This window comes from Pangasianodon hypophthalmus, chromosome 5 (genome assembly GCF_027358585.1).
Source record: "Pangasianodon hypophthalmus isolate fPanHyp1 chromosome 5, fPanHyp1.pri, whole genome shotgun sequence".
NCBI classification, from domain to species: Eukaryota; Metazoa; Chordata; class Actinopteri; order Siluriformes; family Pangasiidae; genus Pangasianodon; species Pangasianodon hypophthalmus.
The window spans coordinates 17245186-17266638 of record NC_069714.1 but is presented as its reverse complement, the minus strand read 5'-3'; the positions used below and the strand labels follow the sequence as shown (position 1 = coordinate 17266638).

General features: G+C 39.0%; 2 protein-coding genes across 6 annotated transcripts in view; both read right to left on the bottom strand.

The window, feature by feature from the left end:
• The window catches only part of myo3b (myosin IIIB), an 81093-nt gene extending 65755 nt beyond the window's left edge, over positions 1-15338 (bottom strand). For both annotated transcript variants that reach the window (XM_053234049.1, XM_053234050.1), the window contains exons 1-6: positions 13575-15338; positions 9931-9990; positions 4334-4517; positions 3128-3262; positions 2491-2595; positions 1072-1171 (exon numbers count right to left, since the gene is read on the bottom strand). In XM_053234049.1, the coding sequence (XP_053090024.1) occupies positions 1072-1171; positions 2491-2595; positions 3128-3262; positions 4334-4517; positions 9931-9990; positions 13575-13645 (655 nt within the window). In that variant the 5' untranslated portion in view covers positions 13646-15338. The remainder of the gene's footprint in view (positions 1-1071; positions 1172-2490; positions 2596-3127; positions 3263-4333; positions 4518-9930; positions 9991-13574) is intronic.
• Positions 15339-15485: 147 nt separating this feature from the next.
• ubr3 (ubiquitin protein ligase E3 component n-recognin 3) overlaps positions 15486-21453 on the bottom strand; it is a 42214-nt gene continuing 36246 nt past the window's right edge. For all 4 annotated transcript variants that reach the window (XM_034304475.2, XM_053234048.1, XM_034304476.2 and 1 more), the window contains 6 exons: positions 20419-20520; positions 19701-19826; positions 18924-19103; positions 18618-18827; positions 18107-18246; positions 15486-17979 (listed from right to left, as the gene is read on the bottom strand). In XM_034304475.2, coding sequence (XP_034160366.2) covers positions 17862-17979; positions 18107-18246; positions 18618-18827; positions 18924-19103; positions 19701-19826; positions 20419-20520 — 876 coding nt within the window. In that variant the 3' untranslated portion in view covers positions 15486-17861. The remainder of the gene's footprint in view (positions 17980-18106; positions 18247-18617; positions 18828-18923; positions 19104-19700; positions 19827-20418; positions 20521-21453) is intronic.

Genomic DNA, 21453 nt, shown 5'->3' with positions numbered 1-21453 from the left:
ATGGAATCTAATAAATAGTTATGAAACAATTAATGATTTATGACAATGATTTGACAACAACTGAAATGAATAAAGGCAAACATAAATAAATTATTATTGATTATAATTTATTATTATTAAAAACAGACAAATGGCGTGTAAAAATTATTCACATTTGAAAACTGAGGTGTAAATAATTTAATAGGCTATCAATGTGATTCGCTCATAACACTGACACTTAAAAGACATATTCTACATCATTATCATTCGCCAGTTAACAATAGGCCTACCCCAAATTCTGAACAACGTTGGTCACATATTGATCACATGCTTCTAAATCATATTGTAGCAGAGTCAGGGGTAGCATCAAATATGGAATCATTGCCTTAAGAATTGAAATCATATTGTATCATGTGAAAGTCTGAGATTTACACTCCTATTAAGGATACAGACAGATACAGAGATATAAACAAGTTTTAAGCAAGGGTACATAATTTGACATGGCACAACGCTATGGCCCAGTGAACTAGTAATCATCAGCATCATCATCATCATCACTATCATCATCGTTGTTTGTAATAAAAAGGAGCAGCTTTGTCTCCCTGCAGGGCTCCATTTCCCACCTCACACACAGACCCAAACATGCCTCGGGCAAGCCAAAGTAATTTCCCCCTCACCCATCTCAGTCTCGCTCTCTCTCGCTCTCTGCACTCACACAGACTCACTCTCTCTCTCTCACACACACACACACGCGCACACAGACAGAATGCTCTTGATCAAATTAGCAATAAAAGCTTAAGCTTGTGTCTGGGTTGGCACTGCACATATGGAACACACAAGAAGACAAAAGTATCACAACAGTGAACAACAGCCAAAACCCTCTCACTAAAGCTGTATTTAGACAGCAGAGAATTTCCTGTCTGCCACTGCTTATGGTTATGCTGCTAAATATAGACCCACGTGTGTTACTGCGGAGGACTCTCTAGACCCACAGTATGCAGCCTCGTATAGACATTCTGTGAGCATGTCTAGGTGAAAAGCAACACAACGCTGCAGGCTTTCAGTACAGAGTGAATCACAAGCAGCCATTACCAAAATCCACCAGCTTGACTCCTCCATCTGTGGTGAGCAGGATGTTGTTGCCCTTGACATCTCGATGGATTATTCGGTTGTTGTGCAGATGCTGCAGGCCCTGATGTGGAAGAGCAGAATTGGGAGGAACTGGAGGAGGGCTTAAGACAAGATCAATGGATAGTTGATTTGAACTGTTATTAGCACATATTGTGTAATGTGTCTATGCAACACAGGGCATTTTATTCATTTTTGCGGCATTGCGTAATCAAGGTTTATCCAAATTGTACTAATGAGGTTTATTTGGAGAGAAGCTGAATAAGTAGGAATGGCTAAATTAAGTGGGTTTAGCTCTCACCCTCCAATAGTTGCTACGGTATTAGGTAAAACAGGTAGGTCAGCAATACAAATGCATATCTTACAGTTATCTAAATTATTGTCAATATACACTATACGGCCAAAAGTTTGTGGACACCTGACCATCACACCCATATGTGTTTTTTGAACATCCCATTCCAGATTTAGTCCCCGTTTGCTGTAAGCGCCACTCTTCTGCGAAGGCTTTCCACTAGGTTTTGGAGCCCATTCTAAATCGGGGGAGCAGTTGTGGCCTGCGCCAGGTGTGTGTTCACGGTGTGTGTGCACTTGGATGGGTTAAATGCAGAGCACAAATTCCGAGTATGGGACATCATACTTGGCTACACGTCACTTCACTTCATTCAGCCACAAGAGCGTTAGTGAGGTCAGGCACTGATGTCTGGCGAGCCGGCCTGACGTACAGTCAGCGTTCATATTCATCCCAAAGGTGTTCAGTGAGGTCAGGGATCTGCTGCCTCTTAATTCCAGTGAAGGGAAATTATAATGCTACAGCATTCAAAGACATTAAATTGTGCTTCCATCTTGTGTGGCAACAGAGTGGGGAAGGCTCACATATGGATATGGTGGTCAGATGTCCACAAATTTTTGGCTATATAGTGTAACTCATGTTTATGACTTATGTACTCATGTTTAAACCTTTTCACATGCTTGCAGAGTCCTGATGCCAGATGAATTCAAACCATAAATAAGGTCTTGTGACTGGGACTCAAATCATTTTTTTGTTATTTCGAAAGGAAAGATGATCCAACCCTTAATTAAAATATTACTTAATGATGGTTTTATTCACATCAGAAAATTTGAGCTAGGACACTAAGTTTAATGTTGGAAATCATCTGAATCATCAGAAGGCTTTGCGAGCCACTTGCACAGGCGTTGGTAGCTTAATTCATATTGCTCCTGCTCCTGTCCATGTGATCCCTTTGCTTTTTCTACAGCTGTCTCTGCCCCCCTTCTACTCTCATGGCAGACTGCTAAGCCAGCCACCTCACCTACCCCTGCCTTGTGCTGTTAGCAGATTAACTTAGCAGTGAATAAGTGTGTGTGTGTGTGTTTCTGTCTTACCAGCAGAGCGCCACAGAGGATGTAAGAGATGACAGGCTCTTCCAGACGTTTCCCCCTCATCAGCAAACCCTTTATCAGTTCTGTTACTGAACCCCCATTGCACAGCTGAGAAAAAATAAAACACTCAGTGACTCCCTATTCATTTCTGCTTCATTATTTATAAGCAGCAGAGAAGCAGCAAACACACACTGCACTTCAGGAGATATGTTTTACATTTATCTATTACTATTATATCTCCTGGGCCATCAGCTAAAAGACCCAATTCTTCTAACCAACACAATTTAGAGATGGTATTGTATAATTTATAACAGTCTTCTAAGAAACTTTTAAGAAACATGGAACAAAGTTTGCAGAACTAAATATTTGAATATTTTTTATTCAAGTGCTTGCTGCAAGTACATGTAAAAGATCCTCAGGAGTTCAGTGGATGATTAACAGTTCTAACTTTTTAAAGAGGTTCTACTCGAATCCTTTTCTGAAACAGAAACTTTCTATTGCAGGGTTCTACCTAAGAGCACTACCCCCAGATGGACAAACCAAAACCCTGGATGGAACCACTTTTCCAAATGATTGTTACATGGTTGTTGAGGTTATTTGAATACATTTGAACTCAAGAAGGCAAAAAAAGGTGTCCAACCTCTAGCACCAACCACAGCTGTCCTCCTGTGAACTCGTCAGCTTTGTAGAACATGCCGAGAAACTTTACCACATTAGGATGGTTCGAAAGAGAGCGCAGGATGTTGTACTCTGCCTCAATCTCCTCATCAACATCCTGAAGAGAGATGACAAAAACCTACCTGCTAACACTTGTATTTTGAAAAAAAAATCTGACAACTTATCAATAAAACCCATTAATTTTGTAGGTTTTCTTTAGTTTTAGGTCCATGTGGGTTAATACAAATCACAAAGTTGAATAACAATCATTGTGAATGTATGTTTAATGTATGTATGGAAAGCGAGCAAAGTCAGTCTCAGTTAGATGAGTAATCAGTGAGAGCAGTGTGTAGCAGCTATGGCTTCATCCCCAGTGCACTGCTTTACAGTATTTAGATAGAGCTACTGCAGTGCTGACACACACTTGCTAAATGACACACACCATAAAGACAGTGAGAGAGAGACAGAGAGACTGACAGGCAGAAGATGACAGAATAAAGGCAGTGAGAACTGTAAGCCAAAAAAAAAAAAAAAAAAAAAAAAAATAATCATCTGATCACCGCTGACTCTAATTCTGGGACAAGCCATAAAGTTCTGAGCAAAAGCTAAGTAATCTTTTTTCTTTTCTTCTTTTTTTTTTTTTGCTTTTGCAATTTCTTATTAAACTTGGCCAGTGACTGTAAAGGTCGTAAGTCCTTGAGAGTCAGAACTGATCTTACAGCGGTCACTGAACAGCAGTTAACAGAGCATAGTAAATGATAATTTAAAACTAAATCAATGTTAATAAAACATTAATTGGGGTATATCCTGGTTCATGTCCTCTCTGACTCATGCATGAAGTAAGTCTTAAGACTCTCATAAAAAAAAACAAAAAAAAACAAAAAGAATAGCCATCTATACAGCAACAGGGAGAATTTCATTTAGAAATAGGAATATTGTAATTCATTACACAAGATGCTTTTCTGAAAGTATCATCAGTACTTTTATAACACTTGGCACCATTCTTAAATTAGTAATTTATTTCTGTAGACTCTGACTCTAAATCATCACTGAAATCATAGTTTTTCATATTATTTAAATGATTTGATGCTGTGAACATTGATGCTACTGTTTACAGGCATTATGTCAGCAAATCTAAATACTGCAATACACTTTCATCATCACCTAATTCAGTCTAATAATGACTTACATTAATAGGATCCAGAACTTTCACAGCTGCTTGACTTCCATCCTTCTTGTTGGTGACTTTGTAGACTTTGCCGTAGGTTCCCTCCCCGATGGTCTCCACAATATCCCAGTCGTCAGAGGGGTGCTCCAGCCCCTCCAGCCTGATCATGCTGGACTTGTAGGGATAAAGCCCATATAGTGATCTCCTGAACACAATAAACACCCAGAATCTCATCACAGCTCCAGTCTGAGTTGCAGTCACATCATTATTCACAGAACATAGGTTCTTTCATACAGAGGTTGTAATATCCAGAGCAGAATATAACAGGTAGATACAGGAGCTTTCACTGTTATACTGGACAAGGACTGTTTACAAGTAATATATACTCACAAGGAGAATGAAATCTTGCGTCCATTCATCACTTCTAATGTAAAAGACTCACAATAGTATCTCAGGTGATCATGGCAGAATACAGAAGCTAAATAAAGCTCATCACCCAAGAGAGAAGAGCAGGAACCCAGAGGGAGATACAGACTGGACACAGGGAACTTTTCCTTCACATTAAGAGCTCAGCAATCCTTTCAGCACTATTGGATTTAAGGAAGATTACCTCTCCCTTAAAGCGTAGTGTCTCTTGAGCCGAGTCTTGCATCTACTTACAGTCTACACTCATCCCATCCCAAGCTAGACAAACCTTTCTCCCATAATAATGTTCCTAAATGGCAATTGAAAGCTACATCATAAAAGTGAGCCTGGTGTCTAGGGACTCAGGGCTGTCCTGTCACTAAGGTAATGGTTAGCAGAGCGTACAAAGTGTTAAGTGAGAAGGGTAGAAGAGGTGGGCACAGGAATTAGCTCCACATGACCTGAGTCAGTATAATACTTATCAAACCTGTGAGAGCAAGTGACAGGCCTAGCATCTCAAACCAGTGTAACACTATACAGTGAGACGCTACACAACACATAAAATGCAATTCCAGATAAACCAGAGATGCATTTTTCTACTGCTGAAGATGCAGCACATTTTGAAACTGCGTTCTTGGATGTGTATGATGTATATGTGCGCTGGTACGTGACCCTGCACTACAGCCGCATTTACTTAGGACGCAGGTTGAAGTGGAGAAGGTAAATGGTGCACGCTCAGCGACTCAGGCAGAATTATGAATCACACCGGAGGACAGAGTGAGTGATGGTGGGTGTTGTAGTCTGGGAGATGGATATTTCATAGTTCTCATTTATTTGCTGAAAGGGACATGGTAAGTGCAGCCTAACCTATGACGGATGTCTCTAATGGGTCCATTTTTAGCTGGAAACAAACATTTACCAGTTCTCCACAGGCAATCCAGAAAACGCTCTCTGTCCTCGAAGCAAAACCCATTAAGTACAGTACAGATGGACGTCTAAAATCATCCTTCTGATCCAAACTACCAAAATGAAACCTGCTTAGCAGCAAAACACATGAAATTCCTAGACATTTATTTATATATATATATATATATATATATATATATATACATATATATATATATATATATATATATATATATATATATATATATATATATATACACACACACACAAACATACAGTCTTCACAAGGGTACAAAGCTAATTTACAGCAGTTACATTTAAACAACTCACAGTTAGCTTTTCAATTGAGCCTGAATAAGATATTTGGAAATATGGCACTAAATCATCTTAACACTGTGGCCTCATTCATTGAGTGTCTGACAGACTATTGTTTTGCAAGAGGGTCGTGTTGCGTGCAGCATCTGTGTGAGCACAGTGACAGGATCATCCGATACCCCAATATTAACTTTCACAAACCCACAGGCAACTGCTCAAGGCCTGTAAGCCCCAACAACAAAACAACTTTAATATAACACTGCTTTTGTACAAAGATTAACATTGCTGAACAGGACAATTCTGGTCAAATTAATACTAATTAACATATAAACAAACATGAATCTCATTATTGCTATTATTGTAATGCCAAGCTAAAACAAGGCCAGAAAATCAATTCTCTCATCATTACTACAAATACGTTATACTTTCTCAAATTATAAGCAGTTCGTGTGAAATGCATAATACGTACTATCATCTAATGCAAGTATCTCCTTCATTAACACACACTATTAAAATACTATTTTACATATTAAAAGATACAAGTGAAGAGGTCCATAAAATAACCAACAGTTCTTAAGCTCACCATAGTTTCATCAAACATGAACACACTGTGGATTAGAATAGTTTAGTAGAAATTAATTAAAAAAAGGAAAGACAACAAACCTTATTCCTGTCAGGTTCTTCTCTACCACATTGCTGAAATGACTGTGTGCATGTGTGTGTGTGCGCGTGTGTGTGTCTAAGGTGCAATTGTGTCAAGCCTAAATCATGCTAATCAGCTTTCATGAATAGTTCATTAAACTGTAATGTGAAATGTGATCTTCTTTTAAATATTCAAAAGAGAGATGTAGCCAGTCATAAAGGAGCATAATAAGGTAGACTCAGGTTACTTACACACAGACGTACACACATGCATTCATATGAAATGCTTACAAGAAATACAGGTGACATTAGATGCAATAATCATGCTTGATAAACAGGAGTAGTGTAGAGAATGTGCCTATGTCCTAAAACATCCAGAATGATCTAATAACTGCAAAATCAGCTAAACTGAACTGTCACTATAAGATAAAATGCATGCTGTCAGTTTTTCAAACATCAGCAAAAACTCATGAGGCATTAAAATTCTACTTCACATTGCTCTATGACACTACAATCTAACCAAATATCTCATATGAATGTGATATTTAAACATGCATCAAGATTATTGCTGTTCCATTTTCACCTGCAGCTTTCTGGCAAATGTATAAATTAAATAGTTCATATTGTATTGCATCCCATCCACACTGACAAAAGCTCAGAGACAGACTAAACCCAGCGGCTCTGCTCCAGTGATAAACAGTGGCCATGTTGCTATGAGCTCAGGCCCAGGGAGAATATACATGAAGAATGAAGAACAGGTGGGAAAAGGGCTCGAGTGAAAACAACAGCACTACACAAAGGCACATCACAGCCCAACCCTCTCCCACAGCAAACATCATTCTCTCTTTCTGTCAACATCATTCTGAATTATAGCTGATGCCTCAGCATTCTCAGTGACTCAGTATTCAGCTGTACAATAATAGGCTCTATAGGTGTAGTGTGTGATTTAACAAATATGATAGTGCCTATTCAAATGAATATAAAGTAGATACATACTGCACATTGTTAGCACAGAATAAATCATACATGATAAATGACTAAAGTTAAACGACTAAAGAATTCTTGGCATCCTTCATGAAAATGAGAAAAGAATATGCAATGATGTTTTTAGCATTTTTTTCCCCACAACATACAAAGATATGCCATGTAATAAGTAGCATTTTTTAAATGGGAGTTATTCATATGTTTTGAAGATTCTGGACAAAATAACAGCACTGACCCTCTTCTTGTGATGTGTAACAATGTTGGAGATAGTTCTACAAGAACTGTACTTAGGTTTCTGTACAAGGATCTGTTCTTAGGTTTGTTCATATATATTATACACACAGTCGGGTCCATAAGTATTTGGACAGTGACAACTTTGGTAATTTTGCCTCTGTACACCACCACAATGGATTTGAAATGCAATCAAGTTGTGATTGAAGTGCAGACTTTCAGCTTTAATTCAAGAGGTTTAACAAAAAATATTGCATTAATCATTTAGGAATTATAGAAATTTTTTACAGAGTCCCTACTTTTGAGCCTGTGAAAATGGAATCAGACAATTGACTGATAAGCAGCTTAATGACCAGGTGTGGCCTGTTTCCTTGTTATTTCATGACAAATTAAGGATATAATATAAATATAATATTTTATATATATAAAAGTTCTGTCAAAAAGAAAATGGTAGTGGAATTCATAATGCCATCATAAGCCTGTTAAAGTGTCCTCTTCTTGGCAAATTTTCAGCTGTTCCAGATTAAATTATGCGTAAATTGTGCTTAATGGTACTGTAACTGCTACTGAATTTTATATGCATTACCATGCAATGCAAATTTTGCATTTGTTTCTTTTGTCCTAAAAGCTATTTTGTTTTCCCCATGAGAATGAATGATAAAGTGTTTTACAAAATAAAGTGTGATTTTTCCCTATTTTCTCCACAGTTTGTTCACTTGCCAATTCTCACTCGCCAGCCAGCTCTACTCTCTCATACGACACCTTCCTCAAAGAAGGATGTGAAGCCAGCCAATCACATCCTTTTGAACTGCTGCTCATGCTGTATCATAGGGAAGTGCAACATTGTGCTCTTCCACATACATGGCCTCAGAGACACTTACGATTAGCTAGTGTCTCTGTGACTGACAAGCGAGAGAGAACAAGCCATCCCTCCCACCCAGAGACTATGGCTAATTTTGCTCCCTTGGCCACGTATGGCTGTGTCATCGCTTTTCTGTTGTGCCACTTGGGAGCCTTCCAGATCTTCTTTTTTTTTTCCTCAAAAATAGTTTCTGTAGACTGAGAGTAAAAAAATATGATTTTTTTAAAGGATGACAATTTCTTTGCATTTATTTTAAACATTCTTTATGGGCATAAGTAAGGTTTCCACACACATTTTAAGACAAAATGCTATTATTTAAAAATAGGAGTTCTAATGAGAATGGTTTATAAAGTATCCTAGCTGAACCTCATAGTGTATGGAAGAGTGCTAATAATTTCAGACTTGACTGTTTCTTTTCATTCATTAAAAGGTACTCAATGACTATAAATAGTAAGCCACACAGTGCACTTCATCGCAGCAAGGGGTTACGGCACAAGGGGAAAGATGATACTAGAGAATGAGAGAGAGAGAAGGAGAGAGGGTTATCTGGGATTACATTACTCAGTCAGTACTACAGTACAGAGTGGGGATAAACACAGCAACAAAGGATAAAAAAACATCTTATTAGTCAAGGTCACATCTTGGTTCAAAAAATTCAATACAACCAACCAAGTACTTAACATTATGCACAATTTACAATACAAGGTGTGAGCATGACATACAGGGACATATAATGAGTGTCAGGGTTCATGATGTTTATCATGTGACTAACAGAATAAACTTGGCAGAACAAGTCTCAAGAGTGTGATTTAATAATAATGACACACCTCATCTCCAACCACCTACCCAAAATTACACAGCAAGCACAGTTACATGGCTACACAAGGGTCAAAGTACCTAGATCTCTGGTGTGTAATCCTGTTAAGGGAAGGTATAAGAACACAGGAACTGTGCAGCATGAAACCCAGTCCATCTGGCACCAACAACCATGCCATGATCAAAGTCACAGAGATCACATTTTTCCCCAATTCTGATGTTTGATGTGAACATTAACTGAAGCTCTTGACCTGTATCTGCATGACTTTTGCATTGTGCTGCTGCCACATGATTGGCTGATTAGATAACTGCATGAATTTGCAGGTGTAAAGGTGATATTAATAAAGTGGACGGTGAGTGTATAAGTGGAAATATAAACGGCATTTAAATAATGAATAACTTTGAGACAAACTTGTTTGCACAGTGTAGATTATCAGTCTCTGCTTTTCTCTCTCACCATATCCTGCCGTGAAGATGGTATAATTCTTTCCCCTCTGTTCCCTCTGAGTTAGCCAGCCTATGCATGGAATAAAAAACACACAACAATCCCTTACAGTTAGCCACCCCTTTGTACATGTTGTATACAAATAACTAACAGAATGACTCAAACACTTGTGGACCTAGACCACAGGGGACAGAGGGTACAAAACCTCATACACTCCACACTGTAAATACAGTCTCTACTGCCACAGCCACAGCCTGTGAATAGACAATTTACTTCACTCATAACTGTATCCCAAATGTAGACATTATGCCCAGTAGAGTGGCACTATCTGTTTTCTTGAGCTTCTCATAAGAGAGATAATATCTTAAAATTGGGAAGCTGAACCATAAAACATTCTATGCAGAAAGCCTTTCAGTTAACCAAATAATAATGCCCTAAAAAATCTGGTTTCGGAATAAACCACATCTGGCAGACTATAATGTAGTATTTGCAGTAAATATTGTTATACAGCCATCTTTCCCTAGAACCTTCTCACTTGGCTGGTGTTGGCTCTGAATGACAGAGAACATAAGCCACAATGTCACAAGAAACCCATACACCTTAGGACTAACTGTGAGTAAAAAGGCAAGTTTTCAGAAATACCAATTTCAAATCTGCATCTTGCACAAACTCCTAAGGAGGGGCCTTAAGCAGCTCCAACACAAGGGGAAAATCCCATTCCAGGCTCTTGGGGAATGATGGTGGATGGAGGCACCTTGCCCGTTTTAGAAAAGTTGTAATAAGCTTATCAGCCTGCAGGAAGAAGCTATCCACAGTGTTGTGACATGCTGCAATGGCCGACACCTTAGTGTAGATGAGGATTTGCCACTGTCTTCCCTGAATAAAAGTTATTTTGGAAATCAAGAAATGCACTGAATCCAGATGATGAGGTGCACCCCATTCATGGAACAGCTTCTACCTAAGGGTATAAAAGATGGTATACTAGGGCATTCAGGTGTATTTCCTGGACTACTAGGTCACAGTCCTCTGGTTCATGAATTCATTCAGAAGAGCCAAACCCACAGGTCATGACTGGGTTGCCAAATCTCTCTGTCCATTTGGGATAGCAGATCAGCTTGAGGATGTGCCAGGTGTTCTAAACCACTAGCCAAAGCAGCAGTGGAAACAAAGATCCAGATATTTTGGGGCCACAAACAGGACCCTGTTGCCTAGTTGATGAATTCTGTGTCACCTAATCAGAACCAGCGACAGAGAAGGAAAGGCATATAGCAGATGGTGAGGCCAGTCAGGGGCCAGTACATCCTCTCCCAGCAGACTGTCTTGCTCTGCCAATGAGAACCAAAATCAGAAACAAAGACGTCCACCTGCACCTTGCCAAATCCTTTCCAGATCTGTGTGCATGTGTACTCCCCATGTATACATGTCTCACCCATGCGTACATCCAAAGCCACACCATTGCAAGACCTTTTTGCTAATGAGGGAAAACCAAATCAAAGTTAGTGGTGTTCCAGAGTTCAGCAGTATGCAGCAATCATAATATAAAGAAAAACACTCATCGCGGCAGAAGGGATGAGAGAAGGCTATTGCCAGCTTTGTACACCTGCAGGTCTGACCATAGTAAATGGTTGGACGGATGATAATCTGCTCCAGCATGTATGAGATGAAAAGAAGAGAGGAAAAAATGGCTGTATAACAGCAGTATTTATTGCAAACACTGCATCATATGTCACTTTTTGACTTGTTGTAAGGTCCCTATCAACAGAAAGACACTAACCAACAGTGGGCATCTGTGAGCTCATCTGTGAGCTATGCAAAGGAGGGCAGTTAACACATTCCTCTGTGTATATTTCAGATACCTTGTGACATAGCATGAGCAGCAGTTTGAAAAGATGCTTCAGAAATCCCAGAGGAAGCATGTGCTTGCCTTCACCACCCCTGGTTGGTAGCTATTGTGTGCTAGTACAATATATATACACTATATTACCAAAAGTATTCGGTCACCTGCCTTGACTCACATATGAACTTAAGTGCCATCCCATTCCTAACCCATAGGGTTCAATATGATGTCGGTCCACCTTTTGCAGCTATTATAGCTTCAACTCTTCTGGGAAGGCTGTCCACAAGGTTGAGGAGTGTGTTTATAGGAATTTTTGACCATTCTTCCAAAAGCGCATTGGTGAAGTCACACACTGATGTTGGTCGAGAAGGCCTGGCTCTCAGTCTCCGCTCCAATTCATCCCAAAGGTGTTCTATCGGGTTCAGGTCAGGACTCTGTGCAGGCCAGTCAAGTTCATCCACACCAGACTCTGTCATCCATGTCTTTATGGACCTTGCTTTGTGCACTGGTGCACAGTCATGTTGGAAGAGGAAAGGGCCCGCTTCAAACTGTTCCCACAAGGTTGGGAGCATGGAATTGTCCAAAATGTTTTGGTATCCTGAAGCATTCAAAGTTCCTTTCACTGGAACTAAGGGGCCAAGCCCAACTCCTGAAAAACAACCCCACACCATAATTCCTCCTCCACCAAATTTCACACTCGGCACAATGCAGTCCGAAATGTACCGTTCTCCTGGCAACCTCCAAACCCAGACTCGTCCATCAGATTGCCAGATGGAAAAGCGTGATTCATCACTCCAGAGAACGCGTCTCCACTGCTCTAGAGTCCAGTGGCGGCGTGCTTTACACCACTGCATCCGACGCTTTGCATTGCACTTGGTGATGTGTGGCTTGGATGCAGCTGCTCGGCCATGGAAACCCATTCCATGAAGCTCTCTGCGTACTGTACTTGGGCTAATCTGAAGGTCACATGAAGTTTGGAGCTCTGTAGCAATTGACTGTGAAGAAAGTCGACGACCTCTTTGCACTATGCGCTTCAGCATCCGCTGACCCCTCTCCATCAGTTTACGTGGCCTACCACTTCGTGGCTGAGTTGCTGTTGTTCCCAAACTCTTCCATTTTGTTATGATAAAGCTGACAGTTGACCGTGGAATATTTAGGAGCGAGGAAATTTCATGACTGGATTTGTTGCACAGGTGGCATCCTATGACAGTTCCACGCTGGAATTCACTGAGCTCCTGAGAGCGGCCCATTCTTTCACAAATGTTTGTAAAAACAGTCTGCATGCCTAAGTGCTTGATTTTATACACCTGTGGCCAGGCCAAGTGATTAGGACACCTGATTCTGATCATTTGGATGGGTGACCGAATACTTTTGGTAATATAGTGTATATATAATTTTTTTTTTTTTTTTTTAAACATTTTTTTAACATTCTTTTTCTACTTCCACTCATAAAGTATGCATCACCTCTGTCACCCAAGTGGCCAGTTGCAGCATAAAAGGAAAATGCTATGATAATCAGGAGGAGGAGAAGGAGAAGAAGAAAAAATATGCTGGTCTTTAAAGTACTGAACACTGAGGGCAAATCAAGGTGATAACAGCAACCACACAAATAATTAAAGAAGAAACATAAAAGGCCTCAAAATTAAGTATACTTAATATTCAAACAAATTTATTAGAAAATATTTATGACTATTCAATTATATGATTAAAATCCCACAAGAACATGGGTGCTTTCAACACAGAAAATGTTAAGGAGATTATACATTAAAATACATTTTTGTCAACTGTTTTAGTAATTACAGAAAGTATATTTCCTTACCCATTCTTGACTGCATCAACTCTTCCATTTACATTTCCTTCAAATATAAGCAGAAGTGATGTTAAAGGCATATATTATACCATACACCTGAAACGTGTGAAGCTTATTTATCTTCAGCATAACACCAGGTACGAGAGTCCCTATAGACAAGTGCCACAGGTTGTTCAAACAGAAGCTACACAAATTTTATGTTATGTTTAGCAGTCAAAAGGTGGTATTCCGGAGAACAGACTCACCTGCCATGGCCGTCTCCTAACATTGCCGAAGTGATTTTCAAGGCTTTCCATCGGGGTTAATAATTGAGTGGAATGTGAGAAGAAGCTGTGACAGAGGAAGCTGTGCGGTGCACCACGGTTACCATACTGCCAGTCCCACAGCTCCCCACACACACACACACACGCACACACAAAACGAGCACATCATCAGTGAAATTACACATCACCTAACTCCAAGACCTGTATGTAATGACCATAATAATTGCAACCTGAACATCATGTTGAATGGCGCTCTTATTGACATCAAACCCCAGCAACAAAACGTTGGGGGAAAAATCAGAGAGCTTTATGTGGGATTTATTTACAGCATGAATATTAAGAAAGAATATTGATAAAGTGCCTAGTGCTTATGTATTAAACAACAGCCCTGTTAACAGAAGAAGAAAAAAACCCCTCTGGACTTATTCCTGAAAAGATTTTGACAGTGAAAGCAGTGACCAGATACCGTTGCTATCTCTCAGGTTAGCTGCGCTAATGAGACACAGCAGCAGCAGCCAAGGCTAAATAAGCACCTATTGTGTTGTGACCCCAAAGCTCTTCCCTTCTACTGTTCTGGCACGGTCACTGAATCACTGAACTGGAATGAAATGAGGAGAACTGACCCTAATACAAATCTCTAACCCATATCATATCCATATAGACATGACACACATAATATGTACATAACCTATGGGCAGTTCCATGTTTGGGGTGCCATCTGTGTCCCAGTCTAACTGATATTAGATTTACAAATATGTATGCAAAGCGAAAGACATTTTAACCATGAGTCACAGCAATCTATGTGCATGCTTCAGATAAATAACTTAGACCATTAATAAAGCCCTACAATTACAGCACTTTTGCTGCCCCAGCCCACAGTAACTACACTTTACATTTACGAACAGACTCTAAAGTCATATTATTTATTCATTAATGCATGAATCAATTGAATCTCTTTCATGCTTGAAAAATCCGCTTCCAAGACTCATCCATTATAGGTTATGGAAAATGCACATTTGGTTGTCCCAAAACATTCACTCATCACTGTTACCTGACAATACTGGCAATGGTGAGGTCATTTGAATTACAATCCAGTCACCCTAATTACATTAACTATTATTTAAAAATAGGAGTTTTAATGAGAATCATTTTGTTGGAATAATGGTAAATAGTTTGTGAAAAATTTGAATAAAAAAATTTAATGCAAAAATGAATTTTAAGTAAACCATTAGCAAACCCTTAATGTCATTCGCATGGATACTAATTAACCACATTTGTGCAATTGCTAATTCTACGCAAAAATATACAGTTTCTCCACCAAGACATTTGTGCATTTGAGGGAAAAAGGAGAAAAAAAAAAAAAAAAAAAACAAAGGCCATCACATTTTTGAATAGGTGAATGCATGTTGTCTAAGATTGAATGTTGAGAACAAACAAACAAAAAAGTTACTGCTCTCAGAAAAGCGTTCGCCGGATCATTCGGAGATCATCTGACTCACAAAGTGAACTATCTAATTGGGGGAAACCCTCAACACAATAACTCAATGGTCATGACAGAATAACTTTTTTAAATTTCATTACAAGTTCATTACTAGTAGTGAATATTAATCAGCAAGGAGCTGGGAACCCTGACTTAAAAGAAATTAATACAAGCATGTCAGAGTATTGTTATATTTTATTCACATATGTTACATTTTGCATTAAATGTCTGCCACCCTTTCTGATTTGCAATCTGAAAGTTTGAATCAGCACCTACAGTAATGTACTGTATTTCTGCCTCAGTCAGTCACCTCACACCACACACAGAACAACATTGCAGCTTTCCATTCCAATATATACCTATTACTCTTTGCAAAAACTCTGTCCAATTATACAATATTTGGGCTGAGAAAGAAAAAGAGAAAATAAAACGAGAAGAAAAACAGCAGCATGCAGTATTTCAAGACAAGAGAAGGACAGGAACTAAGAATTTAAGTGCCTGGCATTTCCCTCCAGCATTGTGTAAGTGCAGCACTGAGAATCAATAACTAACATGGTGATGAAGAACAAAACCAAAACATGCATTTTGGTGTTCATTGGTGGCTCCTTCTTAATATAACAGACTTAGAACGTGGACTTGCAAATTGGGAAGAAGGGAAAAAATAAAAATACACATAGCGCTGAAATCCCCAATCTTGTTTCAAAGCCTGTAACAAATCACATTCTGCATCATGTGTGACAATCACTCAGTTGTGACTATTTCAGTTTCTGAGAGAAAGCTCACAGGAGTGAGAAATACACACCAACAGAACATTTTTTTTTAAACAATGTAAAGAAACTAAAACTCATCATAGGTGAATATCTTTTACATATCCCATACAAAAACATCTTATAATAAATATTATGAAATAATTTCTCATATGTATTAAACAAGAACATATGAAGGGGGCTAGACATATATAATATAAAAGTAGAATACCTATGCAAAAAATTTCAACATTCTGAAATCCTTGTTGATGACTTTTTGGGACCTGATTTAAATCCTGGCCACTGGAAAAGACTCCACCATCCTATGAAGAAATATTATTACTCTTTTTTTACGCAACTCTAAATTCACAACTTTCTCTGTCTGACATAGGCGAGTCATTTAAACCTGTTACAAAATGTGATTTCATTAGAAGCATTATGAAACCACAAATGCTCTTAACCTGACCCTTGGAAAAATTAGTTTTTAGCTCTAAACAGAGCAGGAAAAGAGTGGACTATGGCATACATGAAAATGACTGATGATGATTTCCTCTTCGGGGGATCGCTTTATGCTAGTACAATTGTTGCGGATGTTGATGTAAAAATATTACTACAATACACTCAAGGACCAAATGAACGGCATTTTCTAAATGAATTCTAAATACACACTGTGAATGCACTGTGGACACTGGACTTCTCTAGAACCTAACACTGCTCAAAGACTGACGTGGGGTTAGACAATGAAAGAACTAGGTCATTTGGGATGGATACAGCAATTATGGATGCCTCTGTGAAACATCACATGACTACCAATATTATCGGTTATGTGAAATGCTGCCAAATTTTGGTAGGGAAACTTGTACTCCAGCTTTTAGCCAGTAGTACTCTGATTTAACCGGTTAGCGGAGAAAAGCTGTGTGATTGACAAGGGTGCTGCAAACTGTCTCTGCAGCCTCAACCACGAAACTGCCATCACCACAGTGCCTTCTGCCAAAACCTAAAATCATTTGTACAATGATATAATTAACTATCAACATCAAGTAGCAACATTTATTTAAATATTAAAAGATCTTCTTTAACTACAGAAAAGAAAATTCCTGAGGATGGATGCAACTAGGCCTCGATGGGCAAGTAATTATTGTTCTACCATTCAGTGATGATTTCTGTGGAACAAGGAAGCTCCACTTAAACAATACTTTTTTCCCATATGAGCATTTAAAGGCCTGAGTTATGAGCATGTAGGATGACAATGATTGCTCATTGCATTTGTTGTAGGGTTATGATGATGGTTGATAATGATGTCTCGTGCCAGTTTGGTACCTCCGTTTAGTTAGCAGTTAAGGGAATCCAAATGCCTCATGCTTTTCATAATGGCCGAGATATCCACTTATACAGTAGGCTGTGGACTTGTCGAGATTTTCTATACGCTTCAGACACAACAGCCATCTGTGGTGTTTTACTCTTCAATGCACTAAACAGTAGCATGTTTTTGAGAGGTGTGACCAAACAGCACTCAAATAAATGCACTCAGGATTGGGCTAATTTGTGCTTTCACTGTGAGCCAGTCCCAAAAACAAAGATAAAACCTCTTCCCCTTTCAAATCCACCAAAAATCACTTAAAAAACACACACACGCTGTTAGTCATTAGGCATGATTGTACACTAAACTTCACATAACCAAGGCTGTAGCAGCAATTCACTCACAGCATTGTTTTTATATTACATGATAGCATATATCAAAAGGAGATAGAGAGGCTGGCACTGATGCCCACTGTGATCTGGCTCCTCTGGTTTTGGGGTTTGTGTGTTAAAGTCCGTTGTAGTGGGGACCCCAGCGCTTGTTAATGTGGTCGAAGGTGTGCGACACCCACTGCTGCTCCAGCACACGGTATCTCTCCTCACACAGGAACAGAGGCTTGCCGCGACTACACACAAACACCATCAACATTAACGTTTCACACGAGTAGGTTCAGTGATCAAACATATTAATAATGATGTGTCTATTCTGGTGAGTTGTCTACATTTGTCTACAGTGACAGTGAGTATTCATACCGAAGGTCTCTGTCCTCCTCTCCGTGAGCGTCCAGATAAACAGACCCCCACAGACAGAAGCGATGACCACGGATGATGATGATCACAGAAGCGTTTATTAGGAGGAAGATCCCTGTTGCAGCTCCACAGTGCTGAGAGTGCTATTGAAAAACAGAAATTATCTTTTTAAAAAAAAAAAACAAAAAAAAACATCCATACCTATTACAACATAAGGCGGTTTGAGCTGTTCACGCTCGTTTACAAAAGATGCTGCAATTTGATAATGATACTATTATTACTAAGCAAAAGTTATACTTTTAACCTGCTTTCCTCAGCTTTCACCAGACAGCCTGCTAAAGCAGTTTCCCTCATTCACGAGCAATGAGTGTTTGGACCAAAACATGGTTACACGCTTGTTGAACACAGTAAGAGGTGCAAAATGGACCTTACGGTTACACTCTGAAGAAATGAAACCTACTGATACACCCCTGATCACAAGTAATGGGTGAACCTATAGAGAGTCAGCACTCACCAGCACACACTCGCAGACACCCTGCTGCTTGCAGCAGAGACCCTTGAGACAGACGAACGCTCCACACACAAGGCACAGAGCTGGGTCCTTGGGTGTCTTATTGCACACAGTGCAGGACTTCCTGTGGTAGTACTGGAAGATAGTGTTGTAGTTGTCGGGAAGCTGCAGCAGACGAGGAGCGGACCAGTGAGGGTCCTGCACCAGAAGAGACTGCAAAAAACAAAACTTCTCTGATTAAAATCTCTTCTCTTCTAACCTGACAAGTTTTCACAGATGATAAACGATACAAGAGTGAATGAAGCTGACCACAGCTTGCTGTGAAGGTGTGTCTGCCAGGCTGATGAGCTCAGAGCACCACTGAGAGGTGAGCTCAAATGCGTTGATGTTCCATTCCAGGCACAATGCACTGATCATGGAGGTGCTGGGCTGAAACGAAGTAGACAGCAAACCCAAACCGCCTGCCAGCAATGAGAACTCCTCCTCTAGCTGAAAAACAAATAGTCAGTCTTAGAATGGCAATCCACAATTCTCTGAAATCACAGTTCAGCATCTGGTTCATTACCTTTCCAATCCAGCAGAGACAAGACAATACACACGTATACATGCATGTGAATGTGTGTGCATGTATTCCTGACATGAGAATCAGAATCAGAATCAGAATGAGCTTTATTGCCAGGTATGTTTACACATACGAGGAATTTGTTTTAGTGACAGAAGCTCCACAGTGCAGCAGAATGACAGTGACAAGACAAGACACAGAAAATAAAAAGAATAATATACAAATATACAAATAGACAATGTACAAATAGCAAAAACACAATATACAAAATAGACAATTTGTATGTACAGATTATGTGCAAATTTGTATGTACAGGTATGTTATGTGCAAATTTGAAAAGTAAATAACTATGTGTATTAAGTAAGTAAATGTATGATAGTGTTGTGTGCCATGTATGCCATGTGCTCATTCTGATTCTGATTCTGATACACACGTATACATGCATGTGAATGTGTGTGCATGTATTCCTGACATGAGGACAGCATATAAAGAAGTGTGTCTATACTGTATGTGTGTCACAATACCAGGCAGCCAGGTAGATTGTCCCCGTAGAGGTGATGTTGAAGAAGACAGGACAGGCGCATAAAGGGCAAACAGAACTGCTGCAATGTAAACTCTATGGATTGAGGAGACCATACACTCGAACTCAACTAGAGAGAGAAAGAAAAATCACCTCATCAATGACTTATTCCATTGGGAACAGTCGGATACTGGAAATATATTTGATCAGCTGGAAGAGAGCTGGAACTCTAAAGCACAGCTACAGCAGCCATGGTGTTATTCTTCAGAATGGTGTAAATGGCAAAATGAGGTGAGATGTAAAGCTAAAACATCTTCAAACCCCCAGATCTGACATAATCCCTACTGTAAAAACAAACGCATTGTTTAAATGTCCTTCCATTAATGATGTGTTATTCAGTTAGTAAAAGACAGTGAAATGGTATTGGTACAATATATGAACAAAATGCTTTCAGCTGGAAAAACTGCCTTTAATTTTGCAAAAATACTTTTGATGTGCTGAATATTTATCCATTTTTCCATTACTCTTTCTTCTGATTCTGTAATGTAGCTGTCTGTAATACTGTAGTATTTTTTCCATAATGAACACATGGATTTCTACTCTGCTACTGACTGATGCTGATGACTCTTCTGCTAGACAAATAGACAAATTTGCACTTCCAATGTCAAATACATTATAATAATAACATAGAGTACAATAACTTCAGATCAAGGTATTCTTACCATGGTCTCACTGGGGTTGTCATAGACCCCCTTGGCCTTGCTGAGCTCGCTGATCACATGACTCAGGAGTGCCTCCCATGATTTCTCTGAGTTTGGCAAGTTCTATATATGAAAAGAAAAGAAAAAAAGCCACTTAGTAATATCTAAACACACAAATCACAGGAAAGACAACTGTGCTACAAAATATATAATGCTTTGATAATCAGTAATACAATGAATCTCAACATAGATAGAAAGCATTAAAGTTCTTTATTCTGCATGTCTTGGTGCATTCTAAGTGAATATGTGTAGATAAAACTGCTTTTATTTTGCTGAATATGTAATAAGTTAAAACAGCAAGCAAGCAGAAGGAAAGACTGCAATGTCAGATTTATTAGACGGCACGCTTTTTTTTAAATCCAAGAGGTTCTTTACACAATCTCCACTACAAACCTGGTGTTCTTTGTATTTATTGCAGGCAGATAATTCCATGACTTTTTTTTTCTTTTTTTCTTTAAAGTTCATTGTAAATGCACAAACAATAGTGAATTCAGTACATAGAAGTATGTGGAAGGAGATATATAAAAGAGATATATAAAAGGAGATGTATAAAAGAGAAGCATATCTGGATAATGGGGAATAAAGAAGCCTGAAGGACAATCAGCAACTTCTCACATTTGCGTCTCATCATTTATATTCCATGGTCTCACTTTCTCCAATTGAGATTTAATAGAGTGGAGAGCTAACGTACCAATCCTTACAGATAATGATAAACCTCCATAATGATGATGGACGCTCGGCGTTTAAGTCTTAAATTGTTTTAAGACAAATGTTGCAAGGCTCTCCTTCATCTACAGAGTGTACATACATGGCATGTGCAAAGACATTTTTAAATACCAAATTGCTTATTACTGTGGAACTAAATCTCTGCTTAATAAAATATTTTTTCAAGACACTGCACAACTCTACTGAAACTTCCCCTCTGCTGTACAGTGTTTATTGTGTGTCATTCTGTCAGACACCTCAATAAAACTCAAAGTCCTGTTTCTGAATGAA